We start from the raw sequence: 14718 nt of genomic DNA on the forward strand, positions 1-14718 counted from the left end.
AGGGGCCCATGAGCTAGTGAGAGCTGCCACCACACAGAGGCAGAAAAGGTGACACTGAAACTGTGACTGATTTGAACTAGAAAAAAAGCCTGCCTCCTCCCCGCCCCACCACAAAAAAAAAAGAAAAAAGAAAGAAAGAAAAAACAAAAAAACCCAAACATGTTCCATTTGGGATTTCGACTCAAGGACCCCGCCGTCCATTGAAAGCAGTTGTTTTGCCAAGCGAGCCCCTTCAATCCTAGACCCCCGCCTTGCTCACAGAAAGCTGCATTTTAGACGCAGGAAGCTCTGGGAGCCCGAGGTCTCTAGCACTGTGGATACGCGCCCAGACGGGGCCACACAGAAACAAACTGGTCTGTGACCACGGAACAAAAAAAAAAAAATAAAAAAGATGAATCCGTTGATTTCCAGAAAGATATTGGAGGTAGCTCCCTCTACTTTCTCTGTGCTTGGCTGGCAACATGTTACTTTACTTCCAGCAAGTATGAGTAAGATGTTTTAAATGTGTGTACCCTTGTGGCCAAAAACAGAGCACACATTTTTCAAAGGCAGGGACCAAGAGCTAATCTAAAACGTGTGTTGAGAGACCATCCCGCCCTGGACAGACGGATGCTCCTCCGCACCCCGCTACTACCAACCCCCCCCCCTACTAAGAAGAAGGACGAGCTGGCGCAGACCGGCCACTCCCCTGTGCACCTGGACCTGTGCTGAATCCCTCACAAACACCATCTCACTAAATTCCCACAACAACCCGGAGGCGCTTCACAGACCAGGTCATCAGAGAAGTGAGGAAGTGAAGCCACACCCTACAGGTGGTCGAGTTAGCAGGTGACACCAAAACGTGCCCTGTCCCCAGGGCGGGTGTGTGACTGCTACACGTGCCCTCAGATCAGATGGTCTTCTTAGAAGGAGCGCAAGCTGGAGATGAAGTGAAAAGACTGACATACCGTGAGCATCCACCATATGCTCCATTTCCTACCATTTCAAATGTATCTATCAGGAGGGACCTAAGGGGCAGATTCCCAGGTCCCCCTCAAATTAGTGGAGGCATGAGCCCAGCCACCTCTCACCCCCATGCGATTCTGATTCAGGAAGTCATGAATTACATCAGCTGGGTCAGTAACATAAACTTATTTAGAGGGACCCACAGGAGGTCACCCATTTAACACTGCCATCTGGAACACACAAGCACACACACTGATACATAAACATATTGAAACATGGAAAACGGGGGCACCTGGGTGGCTCAGTCAGTTAAGCATCTGACTCTTGGTTTCGGCTCGGGTCATGATCTCAGGGTCATGAGATCGAGCCCCGTATTGGGCTCTGTGCAGAGTGTGGAGTTTGCTTGAGATTCTCTCTCTCCCCCCTCTGCTTCTGCCTCTCCCCCCACCAAGCCCGCGCCCATGCTCTCTCTCTCTCTCTAAAACAAGTAAATCTTGAAACATGGAAACAAAGGTCTCAGAAAACAACACTTAACCTCAGGTAGAGATGCCTAATGCTAGTAATTTCTATTTTATTCTATGGCATTTCATTTTTTAAGAGATACTTACTAGTTGTGACCCACTAAACTGTTCCACAACTAAACTGTTTCATGGCCCAGCACCTGTGGACCGCAAAAACTGATCTGGGTGTTCCACACATTTTCTAATGTACATGCCATGACCTTGACAGGCCAGAGATGGTACCTAGTTTTCATGTTACAAATGAGAAAGCGGCGGCTCAGCAAATGCCCAAGATCACGGAGGTGGACATGGGGTCTGAGCTACAGCCCACCAGAGCCCAAAGCCCCTGGCATTACAGACATTCTTTGAGTCTCCCCTGCACAAACTCTGCACAGTGCTGTAAAAAGGGGGCTTGCTCGGCAACATCATTAACTACCACCCTTGGCTGGCTCTCCACATTCCCCTGATGCTAATATAGCCCTAACTGTACGTCACACCACCTAGTTCTTCAGGAAAGAGAGGATGTGGTGGGAGAGACCATACTAAATGTACTCACGCCTTCTGATCACTGAGTGCATCATTAGCAAAGGCATGGTTAAGAGTCACAGAAATAGGAAACTCAGCCAAATTATCCCAGGGTCCTATTGCAACTAGAATGGACCTGGATGGAGACCCATTTGGGGTGGCGCAGGGGTTCAATTTAAAATTTCCTTAATTTTGGGCGCCTGGGTGGCTCAGTTGGTTAAGCGACTGCCTTCGGCTCAGGTCATGATCCCAGGGTCCTGGAATCGAGTCCCGCATCGGGCTCCCTGCTCTGCGGGGAGCCTGCTTCTCCCTCTCCCACTCCCCTTGCTTGTGTTCCCTCTCTCGCTGTGTCTCTCTCTGTCAAATAAATAAATAAAATCTTTAAAAATAAATAAATAAATAAAATTTCCTTAATTTTGCACTGCATGGGAATCAGTTGGATCAAATGCCAAAGTACAGCCAGACTTTTAACACACCTGGCCCATCTCTCCGGGGCACAACCAAGCCCCAGGCTGATGTGAGGTCACAACAGCACCACTCTCCCAAGCCAGGTAGACCCTTCCCTGACCAGAGTCCTCTGTTCAGCACCTTTACATCATGAAGCTCATTCGTGTTACCCTCACCACAACCCTAAGAAAGCAGGGTATATACTCACTCTGCCATTATTTATAAATTGCATGATCCCCTTTATACAAAATCTCCAGCCAGGCCAATCCATGGAACTAGAAAGCAGATTAGCAGCTGCCTAGGGCTTGGGGAAGGGGAAAGTAAGCAATGCTAGCTAGCAGAAGATCTCCCCACCAGGTCAACATTTCCCTGGTAACTTCAGCTTCATTCCAGAAATAATTTACAGGCTCAAAAGACAAATGTTGTCTAAACTCCAAATACTAGAACCTGTTTTCATAAATGATGCCATCTAACTACGTTGGCAAATGAGTCTGCTTGCTTCATGGAAACGTTTTCAATATCCTGGTATAAACACAAAAGGCTTCCCCGCGGTGTGTGCTGCCTACTCTGCTGGGAGCTCCCCCCTTGCCACTCCCTTGGCCAAATCCTACTCATCAAGCTCAGAACCCCTCCTTCAGGCAGCCCTCCTTTACCTTTACCTTGACCTCTCCGGGGCAGTGTGGGAGGGGAAGGGCACTTTGTGTTGGCCTCACTTAGCGTGCCTTATTGCTATGCTGTCCTCTTATTTAGCATCCCCCACTCCCCGAAACAGAGCATCTTGAAGGCAGACGGGGGTCATACTCATGTCTGAAATCCCAATGCCTGGCTCGCAGAGGATGGCGCCTCTAGCTTGCGTCAGTGAGCTTCAGGGCACCAGGAGCACATTCACCTTTAAAAGTGCCTCAAATGGAAGAACTGCAAACATCAGGGAGGGGAATCACACTTTAACAACTTCTAAGAAAACGTGAGTGTTGATGAGAATCAGGATAACGCCCTGTGTTTACAAAATCAGCAGAGTCATGCTCCCTTATTCCCGCTCTTCTCTCGTGGAACTCTCAGGGACGTTCCGTTATCATAGCACGAGATACAGCACAGAAAGTATCCACGCAGCCCCTGCTCTCATGGGACAAAGTCGACCTCCAGCACGTTCCTTCCAACGGTGTGCAAGTGTCCAAGAGACCTGCCAGAGGGGCATGGCTGACATTCACGACCATCTGCCCTGACCAAAGCGTGACCGGGGGCGAGCTACCAAATGACTGTGCAGAAGGCTCCTGATCTGCCCTGCGGAGGAAACACTCCCACCTCCTGGAGGGGGCACGAGAATTATGAAAGGGGGGCCCGGACCACAGGATGAGAACCGACACCGTCACCCCCCTTTCCCCTACACGCCTTCTCAAGTGTCAACACTGCAGACACAGCCTCTCTGAAGGAAGATTCACAACCACAGAAAGTTGAAAAGAGAAGCTTCTTGAAATGCCGGTTCATCAAGGGGCGCCTGGGTGGCTCAGTCATTATGCGTCTGCCTTCGGCTCAAGTCATGATCTCAGGGTCCTGGGATCGAGCCCCGCCCGCATCGGGCTCCCTGCTCGGCGGGAAGCCTGCTTCTCCCTCTCCCACTGCTTGTGTTCCCTCTCTCGCTGTGTCTCTCTCTGTCAAATAAATAAATAAAACCTTTAAAGAAATAAAATAAATTAAATAAATAAATAAATGCTGGTTTATCAAGATAAATGAAACCATATGAAATCGGGGCTTAAGATCTTAGGACGTGTCCCCGACGGGCCCTGCTGACCATGAGGACCAGGGATGTGGCCAGGAGGCTGAGCACCAGCATCCAGAGGCAAGAAAATGCCTGGGCTGGACCTGAGTCCCTCTGACACACGCCGACAGACAAGAGAAAAACAGTCCCACACACTGAAGGGCTCCTACAACTTCCTCTTCTGTGTCAGCCTTCAGCCTCTGTTTCAAAGTCTCTCGATGCAGAGCAACAAGTCCCCAAATGATAAGTAGAATAAATACTAGCAATTCTAATAGTGACACATGGTGCTTACTCGATTTCAGGCTTCCTTCTGAGACATTTACGTATATTCTCTCACCTCACCCTCCCGAGGATCAGTAACCTGAGGCACAGGGCAATTACATGACTCATCTTGAAGTCAGATGCATGCCAATCGGGGAAGCCAGAGCTAAAACCCACAGTCTGGTTCCTGGTCTTAACTGCTACACCCCAAGGCTGCCCCCAGCACCCTGTCCCCATGTTGGCCGCCCTCCCACTTGACTTCATATGCGTTTCTAGCAAAGTTATCATAATGATTTCTGCCACCCCAGTGTCCCCCGCCCTGAGACAGTACTGGACGCACGACCAATCTAACAGCAATTCTGTAAGGAAATAGGAAGAGCCTGCCTTCGTGCCCTACTCAGAAAGAGAGAGAAACAGGCGCTAAGAGGTCCCGTGACAGGCAGTAGCGGGCACAGGGTTGACAACACAATCACTGAGCTAGGTTCTTGCCAGAACATTCCACCTTATCCTCCCAGGAACCCGGGAGAGCTATATGCAGAAACAAACATACACTGTGTCTGCAAGCATGTATCAAACGTGTGTATACAAATGTGTGCACATGTGTGTATAATACATATATATGTAGATACATACGTGCATATATATGTAGATATACGTGTATGTGTAGAATATGAATATATACTTTTTCATATATACTACATACAGAAGGCTGCCAAGTCTCAGAAAGGACATGTGATTTGCCCCAACAGCCACAGTCCGTATGAGTGCTGGAGACAGTATCGGCAGGCATCTAACCCCGAAGCACGGGCCCTGACCCACCCCACTGCTCCTACAACACCCCGACTTCACCCGGAGTGACAAAGCGCCACGGCGTGAATGATTTCCGCGCCAGAACACAGTGGAAGCACACAGTGGAGGCACACCAAGTTTCCGAAGCCTCCTTCTGTGCTGTCTGGGGTATAAAAAGGAATGCCATTAAAGCAGAACCACACCTGGGGCCGGGGGGGGACCTCCTTTATAACCTGCAGAAGGCTCAAATCACATCGGCTGTCAGCCCCTTGAGTGACGTGAGAATTTGCAAAAATAAACAGTCATTCATTATGTTACATCATCTTCCACCAAAGAGTTAAACACGTTTTACCGTTATGAATATTAACAGCCCCTTGGATTAAATTATCATTTTTTTTTTTTTTAAATAAAAATGCTTCACAGTCTCTCGCAAGGAGTTGACAACCAACCCCACAAGAGGACGGCAGCGGTCATCACTGTTTCGCGCGTTCTCCCCGTGAACCCAACACTGCCTACTGCTTCCCAGGCACTATCGAACTGAGCTCTTATTACTAGTACCTCTGTTATTAATAACTCTTTATAACGTAGTTTAACAAATCCTTGCTTTATTTCTACTCTGCAGATCTTCAGTAGTTTTTCTCTGATGCTGAAAAATCTGCACAGAGAGGAAATTTGTTCAACCGAATCATCCTGCGACATCTGAGACTCTCCCTGCTAAAGGAATCCTGGGGTGAAGCATTCTGGGAAGCGAGGAGCCTGCTTGCGTGCTGGGCCCCAGGAAGCAGGATGGTGCCACACGCACCAAGGCTAGAAGGCAGTGAGCACCCGGGGTGGATGGCGCAGCCGCGGACTTGCTACTTACCAGCTCCGTGTGAACTTTCAGATGCGCCTGCAGCTTGTATTTATCTGGAGTGTTGTAGTCACAGCCGTCGGTGGGGCACTTCAGCAAGATGTTACTGTGTTTCTGAACGACATGGCGCTTAAGGCAGTTTTTGGTGATGGAGGAATAATGGCACTGGGAGCAATGGTACAGGTGTTCCCGCGTGTGGGTGCGCACGTGCATGTCAAAGTGCACCTGGTACCAAAAAAGTTTGCCTGAAAAAACATCGTCACGTGAGAACGAGGACATTTCTTTTATACTGAATTTGATTTTCCCGTTATGATTTTTTTTTTTTTACTATTCTATTTAGCTCCCTCTCCAGCCTGTCCAGGTCACCCTTCACACCTTCCTTACTTCTGTCTGCAAACTACTATTCAGGCGGGAGGTTGTAGACCTTAAGGGTGCTGCTACGTCTGCATGATGTCAGAGCTGGGAAGACGGAAACAGTGCTTGCTGAGGACCAAGGACAGCGCTGAAGAGGGCTGTGCGCATGCGTAAGCCAGAGTCTCTACACTCTACTGACACCCGGGCCAGAGCCAGGCCTCCTACAGCCAGGGCCTCCAGCTCTCCGGGAGACTCAGAGACCAGGCCTGCACCGTGAGCCAGAAGGGCTCTATTCGGGGCTCCCTACAGAGAGCTGCGCTGACAAGGCCACAACTTCAGCTACACTTTACACCTGTCGTGTGCCAGGAGAACAATTCTCCTTCGTTCCCGTTCTGGCAGAGGGCGTGGGGTAAACGGCTGCACACGCCGGACCACGCCGGTGAGGCTAACTGTCCAGTCCCCCTGGCTGCCTCCACAAAGACTGCACGTGCTAAATGGCAGCACCCGTTGCTATCTACAGATGAAGAAGGGTAGCTCATTTAGAAGCGGCTCTTTGCAAAGAGACATGAGCTCGAATCAAACACGAGGGGACCCAAAGCAAGCTGGGGACGGGCGGGGCTGCCGGGAACGGAGCTCAACCGGCTGCTTGCCCAGCTCTGCCTCTCCTTACCACAGTATTCACACTCCAGGTCCCCGTACACCTTCCGGATCCTCTCACACAAACCGGTGTTCATCCGTCTCTTCTGTAAACCATCCAGGATCTTCATGAACGCGCTGATGCCTGCCCGGTGCTCAGAGGCAGGCGTGCAAGAGTCAGGCTGGGGCAGGGCCAGGTACCCTGCACCCGCTATCAGAGCAGGGTCTGAGGCCTCACCTGGGTTTGACCTGAGACACTTACTAGGGTCTGGTCCCTCGGGTGGGGGGGCGGCCACTTCCTGACCCACCCCCGGGGGGCTCTCAGCACCCCGCATGTCCTGGTTTGCTTCTGCGCTTCTGGCCTCAGACAGCAGTGGTGTGACTTCTTGGCCCTGAGTCTGGGAGGAGGCTCTGTGCGGGGCATCCAAGGTCTCCTCGGGAGCAGCATGAGCCTCGGCAGAGGAGGTATCATTCTTCAACAAAAACCGATTGGAAACCACCGAGTGCGAATGAAGTTCCGCAGAGTCCACAGCAGCTTCCAGCTCACAGGGTGGCAGGGAAGCGCTTTCGGCCTGGGGGGTGGCTAAGTGCACAGGAGAGGCAGGCTCTTCCACAGAGGCTTCCGGCTCCTTCCGTCCCTCCTCAGGCTGAGCATCTCCGGAGCAGGCCGCCTCCTTGGGCGCATTCACCCCCTGGAACACAAACTCTTCTTCTGCCAGCTGCAGCTGGCCCCCCAAGGCTTCCTGCTGGATGTCCCCGCCAGGCTCCAGGAGGCAGAAGCTCTGGTTGATGGAGCTGGTGAAGACCCCAGTCTCCTGCGCGGCCCCATGCGCCTCGCGGATGTGGGCACGCAGCCGGATGGAGCTGACGAACTTCTTGAGACATATGGCACAGACGTACACGAAGGGGTGCTTCCTGACGTGCAGCTCCAGCGCCTGGTACTTGGTGGCCCCGTGGCCACAGAGCTCGCAGGCAAAGGGCCACTTGTCCCCATGCACCAGCATGTGGCGGTCACGGTCCAGCTCGTTCTTGAACTTGCGCTCGCAGATGTGGCAATCGTAAAGCAGCTGCCGCTTGCCCTCCCTGGTCATGAGGCAGAGCTCCTCCAGGGCCTCCTTGACCTTCTTGTCCTGGGGGTCGTGCGCGTCTCGGATGTGCTTGATGAGGTTCTTGACGTCCGAGTACTTCTTCTTGCAGAAGCGGCAGTGCTGCTTGATCTTCTTGTGCACGCGCTCGATGTGCACCTTGAGGTGGCCCTTGCTCAGGCAGGTGAAAGAGCAGTAGTCGCAGGCGAACTTCTCGCCGGTGTGCTTGCGCAGGTGCACGTTGAGGTTGGCCTTGATGGCGCTGGCGTAGCTGCACTGGGGGCACTTGTAGGGCTTCTCGTTGGTGTGGATCCTCAGGTGGGCCTGCAGTGAGTGCTTGAACTTGAAGACTTTGTTGCAGTACTCACAAGTGAAGATCTTGAGCTGGGTGGGCCCTAGCCTAGAAACAGACGACAGCACCGTTACCGTGGGAGACGCTGCACCTCCCTAAGGACCTTGGATTCCTTCTTAGGAACCCAACACCAAAGGCTCACAGTCAACTAAATGGCCCTGTGCAGGACCGCGGGGCCAAGTATGGGTCCCTGTTCTTCAGGGGCTCCCAGTGTGGGGGACAGCAGACAGGTCAGCACCTGGTTGCACGCCAGGGTGGCCAGTGTGGACAGGAACACGTGCGGGGACAAAGAGAAAGAGACATCTAACCTGCACTGGGCAGTTGGGCAACGCTGAAGAGGAGATGTCTGAGTTGAGGCTTGCAGAACAAGATGAGGGAGGCAAGAGGAGAGAGAGGGAAGAGGGATGCGTCATTCATAACGTACACAACGACCAGCTGTGCCCCAAAGCTGACCTGGATGTATTCCGGCTATGTGACCAGTCATCATGGAATGAGCTCCGACGGCTCCGTCAGACCAGATACGATCTGCTTGGGTCTGTTCCACAGCTGCAAAAATGCACGCTTGCCCACCCGTTCAACCAGCTGTTGGGGGGAGCCCTCTGCCCTTTGCTGCCACTCATCAGTGAAAGTCCCGTCCAGGGCAAGTGCTATCTGACTGGGCACCTGGCCGTCGTGAGCTAAGCTCCGTGCCTGCCCTTCTGGTGACAAAGGGTCTGCCAGTGGGGGGGGGGGGGGGGGCAAGTGCTCGGCTAGGAGGGCCTGCGTGCGCCTGGCCAGCAGCAATCAAGGACTTCGGGGGGGGGGGGGGGGCGGGCAGTGGAGGTGGTCAGGTGCCCAGGAACGGGAACCTGTGTGTTGATGTGCATCACGCTATGTCCCCCGCAACTCCATCAGTAACCGAGCTGATGCTCCAGTCCCCATCGCCCTCCTCCTTCACCACAGCTAGTTCAGCACTCACACGGAGAAAAGAAGACTGCTGTTCAACTGCCGTCCATTAACCTCACAAACCACTTATCAATGACTGTCATCTAAGAATACCTGCCGATGTGTTTCAGGCACTGTGTCAGATTTTGTGTATGTGATGGAGAATAAAAGCATGGTCTGCCTCATGGATCCTTTCTCTTTCAATATGGTAATGAGTATGAGAAGGTCGTAACAGCTAATACTGAGTAGGTGGTACTCCAAACCCTACTGGTACACCCATTGTAAGGATGACAAAACAGAGTCTCTGCCCCAGGTTATACAATGAGTAAGTGGTGAAGCCAGGACTGGACCCGAAGCAGACTGAGCCTCTAGAGCCTGCACATTGCTCCTCGTCCTCTATAACGCCTGCAAACAGCACACCCACCACTCCCCGCCCCAGTGTGACCGCACGCACTGAGAAGGCCCCGTGTATGGGGCTTCCAGTGCCTGGAACAGCCCTGCCTTGCTTCTGGAATCAGTGAATGATGGTCACCAAAGAACTGCAGCAAGCAGCAGGGACAGGAATTGGCAGATGAGCCAGACAAGTAGGTGAGGCTTCCTCTCCTCCACAGCTGCTCCCTCTGGACATATGTCCAGGTTGTCAAAGATCCTCAGAAACACTGATCATCACTAAGTGCTGTTAATCAGACACCATTAGGCTGTATCCACTGTAACTGCAAAGTCTATATTTATGGAACTATCCATACAACTAGATTTGATCAACACAGGTTGCCTTGTCTTTAAATTAAAAATATTTAAATCGAAGGGGCGGAGCAAAATGGTGGAGGAGTAGGAGACATGGATTTCGTCTGGCCTCAGGAATTCAGCTGGGTAGGGATCAAACCATTCTGAACACCTACAAAGTCAACAGGAGATCGAAGAAAAGAATAGCAACAACTCTCTGAACAGAAAAGCGACTGCTTTATGGAAGGTAGGACGTGCAGAGAAGTGAATCCAAGGTGTTATTCGGGAGGATAGACGGCGGGGGAGGGGACCTGCGTCGGCCACTTCTGGCAAGCGATAGACCCGCGGAGCACAAAATTGGAACTTTTAGAAGTCTGCTCCGCTGAGGGACGTCTCTCCAGTGGCTAAGCAGGGGGTGGAACCCTCGTGGGACAGTGTGGTCTCAGGACCCTCGGGGTCACAGAAAGACCGGGGGTGCCTGAGTGCGGCAGAGCTCCCAGGTATCGGAGCGGGGAAGCCGGCTGCAGAGACGGAGCAGAGGCGCGGGCTCTCAGCTCGGGGTTGCCATAAACCGTGATCCGCGGCACAGTCGGGCCACTGCTCCTCCAGCAGGGACCCAAGAAGCGACAGATCCGGGGACACTCCCCTTCCTCCCCCGGGAGGAGCGGCGCGGGAGCGCACCGCAGGGATCTGCTGGGTTTGGAGACTCCACCCGGGGTCGGGTGCCAGAGACAGAAACGCTCGGTCACAGGCCGGGTGAGCACGGAGTGCGGCCGGAGACCGGGGAGACGGGAGTGATTGACGGCTTTTCTCTGGGGGCTCACTGAGGAGCAGGGCCCCGAGTTCTTGGCTCCTCCGGGGCAGAGATTGGGAGGCCGCCATTTTCACTCTCCGCCTCCAAAGCTGTACGGAAAGCTTGCAGGGAACAAAAGCTCCCGAGAGCAAATCCCAGCAGATTACTTAGCCCGGACCGGCAAGGGCGGGGCAATTCAACCTCCGGCAAAGACATTTGAGAACCACGGCAACAGGCCCCTCCCCCAGGAGATCAGCGAGAACAGCCGGCCAAGACCAAGTTTACCGATCAATGAGAACGGCAGAACTCCAGAGCTAGGGGAATACTGCACATAGAATCCATGGCTTTTTTACCATGATTCTTTAGTCTTTCAAAGTTAATTTTTTTTTAACTGTCTTTCTTTGAGTTTTTCTTTTTCCCTTTTTCAACCAAAATCTTATCAATCCCTTTTTTAAAAAATATTTTTATTTTTCATTTTAAGAGTCATATTCTATCCCTTCATAGCAGTTACCCTTATTTTTGGCATATATATATAAGTTGTTCTCTCTTTAAAATTTTGAGATACAGTTTCTTCTAACAGATCAAAATATACCCTAAATCTCTAGTGTATGGTTTTGTTCTAGTCTCCTACCTGATCACATTCTCTCCCTTTTTTTTTTAATCCTCTTCTTTCTTTTTTCAAACAACTTCTTATCAATTCCTTTTATAAAATTTTTTATAATTTTCATCTTTACAGTCATATTCCATCCCTGCATCATATCAACCCTTATTTTTGTACATATATAAGTTTTCTTTCTTTAAAATTTTGGGAGGCACTTTCTTCTAACAGACCAAAATACACCCAAAATCTACTGTATGGCACTCATCTATGCACCAGCCTGATCATATCTGATCATACTCTGTTTTTTTTTGTTTTGTTCTGTTTTTGTTTGTTTTTATCTTTTTCTTTTTCTTTTTTCTTTCTTTCCCTTTCTTTTCCCCTGGTTTCAGGTCTTTTCTGATTTCTTTAGAGTATATTTTGTGGGGACATTGTTACCCTGTTAGCATTTTGTTCTCTCATTCACATATTCTCCTCTGGACAAAATGACAAGACGGAAAAAATCACCTCAACAAAAAGAACAAGAGGCAATACCGATTGCCAGGGACCTACTCAATATGGACATTAGTACGATGTCGGATCCAGAGTTCAGAATCATCACTTTAAAGATACTAGCTGGGCTTGAAAAAAGCATAGAAGTTATTACAGAAACCCTTTCTGGAGAAATAAAAGAACTGAAATCTAACCAAGTAGAAATCAAAAAGGCTATTAATGAGGTGCAATCAAATATGGGGGCGCTAACTGCTAGGATAAATGAGGCAGAAGAAAGAATCAGTGAGATAGAAGACCAAATGATGGAAAATAAAGAAGCTGAGAAAAAGAGAGATAAACAACTACTGGATCACAAGGGCAGAATTCGAGAGAGAAGCGATACCATAAGATGAAACAACATTAGAGAAATTGGGATCCCAGAAGAAGAAGAAAGAGAGAGGGGGGCAGAAGGTATACTGGAGCAAATTATAGCAAGAACTTCCCTAATTTGGGGAAGGAAACAGGCATCAAAATCCAGGAGGCACAGACAACCCCTCTCAAAATCAATAAAAATAGGTCAACACCCCGACATCTAATAGTAAAACTTACGAGTCTCAGAGACAAAGAGAAAATCCTGAAAGCAGCTCGGGAGAAGAGATCTGTAACCTACAATGGTAGAAACATAGACTGGCAACAGACCTATCCACAGAGACCTGGCAGGCCAGAAAGGACTGGCAGGATATATTCAGAGCACTAAACGAGAAAAATATGCAGCCAAGAATACTATATCCAGCTAGGCTGTCCTTGAAAATAGAAGGAGAGATAAAAAGCTTCCAGGACAAACAAAAACTAAAAGAATTTGCAAACACGAAACCAGCCCTACAAGAAATAATGAAAGGGGTCCTCTAAGCAAAGAGAGAGCCTAAAAGCAACATAGACCAGAAAGGAACACAGACAATATACAGTAACAGTCACCTTACAGGCAATACAATGGCACTAAATTCATATCTTTCAATAGTTACCCTGATTGTAAATGGGCTAAATGCCCCAATCAAAAGACACAGGCTACCAGATTGGATTAAAAAACAAGACCCATCGATATGCTGTCTGCAAGAGACTCATTTTAGACCCAAAGACACCCCCAGATTGAAAGTCAGGGGGTGGAAAACCATTTACCATGCTAATGGACAACAAAAGAAAGCTGGAGTGGCAATCCTTATATCAGACAAATTAGATTTTAAACCAAAGACTGTAATAAGACATGAGGAAGGACACTATATCCTACTTAAAGGGTCTATCCAACAAGAAGATCTAACAATTGTAAATATCCCTATGCCCCTAACATGGGAATGGCCAATTATACAAGGCAATTAATAACAAAAGCAAAGAAACACATTGACAACAATAAATAATAGTGGGGGACTTTAACACCCCCCTCACTGAAATGGACAGATCATCTAAGCAAAAGATCAACAAAGAAATAAAGACTTTAAATGACACACTGGATCAAATGGACTTCAGAGACATATTCACAACATTCCATCCCAAAGCAACAGAATACACATTCTTCTCTAGTGCCCATGGAACATTCTCCAGAATAGATCACATCCTAGGTCACAAATCAGGTCTCAATCAGTACCAAAATACTGGGATCATTCCCTGCCTATTTTCAGACCACAATGCTTTGAAACTAGAACTCAATCACAAGAGAAAGTCAGCAAGAACTCAAATACATGGAGGCTAAAGAGCATCCTACTGAAGAATGAATGAGTCAACCAGGAAATTAAAGAAGAATTAAAAAAATTCATGGAAACCAATGAAAATGAAAACACAACTGTTCAAAATCTTTGGGATACAGCAAAGGCAGTCCTAAGAGGAAAGTATATAGCAATACAAGCCTTTCTCAAGAAACAAGAAAGGTCTCAAGTACACAACCTAACCCTACACCTAAAGGAGCTGGAGAAAGAACAGCAAATAAAGCCTAAACCCAGCAGGAGAAGAGAAATAATAAAGATCAGAGCAGAAATCAATGAAATAGAAACCAAAAGAACAGTAGAACAGATCAACAAAACTAGGAGCTGGTTCTTTGAAAGAATTAACAAGATTGATAAACCCCTGGCCAGACTTACCAAAAAGAAAAGAGAAAGGAACCAAATCAACAAAATCATGAATGAAAGAGGAGAGATCACAACCAACAGCAAAGAAATACAAACAATTATAAGAACATATTATGAGCAACTCTATGCCAGCAAATTAGATAACCTCGAAGAAATGGATGCATTCCTAGAGATGTATCAACTACCAAAACTGAACCAGGAAGAAATAGAAAACCTGAACAGACCTATAACCACTAAGGAAATAGAAGCAGTCATCAAAAATCTCCCAAAACACAAAAGCCCAGGGCCAGATGGCTTCCCAGGGGAAGTCTACCAAACATTTAAAGAAGAATTAATACCTATTCTTCTGAAACTGTTCCAAAAATAGAAATGGAAGGAAAACTTCCAAACTCGTTTTATGAGGCCACCATTACCTTGATCCCCAAACCAAAGACCCCATGAAGAAGGAGAATTACAGACCAGTATCCTTGATGAACATGGATGCAAAAATTCTCACCAAAATACTAGCTAATAGTATCCAACAGTACATTAAAAGGATTATTCACCACGACCAAGTGGGATTTATCCCTGGGCTGCAAGGTTGGTTCAACAT

At 48.9% G+C, this 14718-nt stretch overlaps 1 protein-coding gene across 3 annotated transcripts in view; it reads right to left on the minus strand.

Moving 5' to 3' along the window:
• ZFAT (zinc finger and AT-hook domain containing) overlaps positions 1 to 14718 on the minus strand; it is a 216930-nt gene that overhangs the window by 106535 nt on the left and 95677 nt on the right. For all 3 annotated transcript variants that reach the window (XM_032415477.1, XM_032415478.1, XM_032415479.1), the window contains 2 exons: positions 7098 to 8548; positions 6086 to 6318 (listed from right to left, as the gene is read on the minus strand). In XM_032415477.1, coding sequence (XP_032271368.1) covers positions 6086 to 6318; positions 7098 to 8548 — 1684 coding nt within the window. The remainder of the gene's footprint in view (positions 1 to 6085; positions 6319 to 7097; positions 8549 to 14718) is intronic.

The sequence above is a fragment of the Phoca vitulina genome, unplaced genomic scaffold, assembly GCF_004348235.1.
Source record: "Phoca vitulina isolate PV1807 unplaced genomic scaffold, GSC_HSeal_1.0 scaffold18, whole genome shotgun sequence".
NCBI classification, from domain to species: Eukaryota; Metazoa; Chordata; class Mammalia; order Carnivora; family Phocidae; genus Phoca; species Phoca vitulina.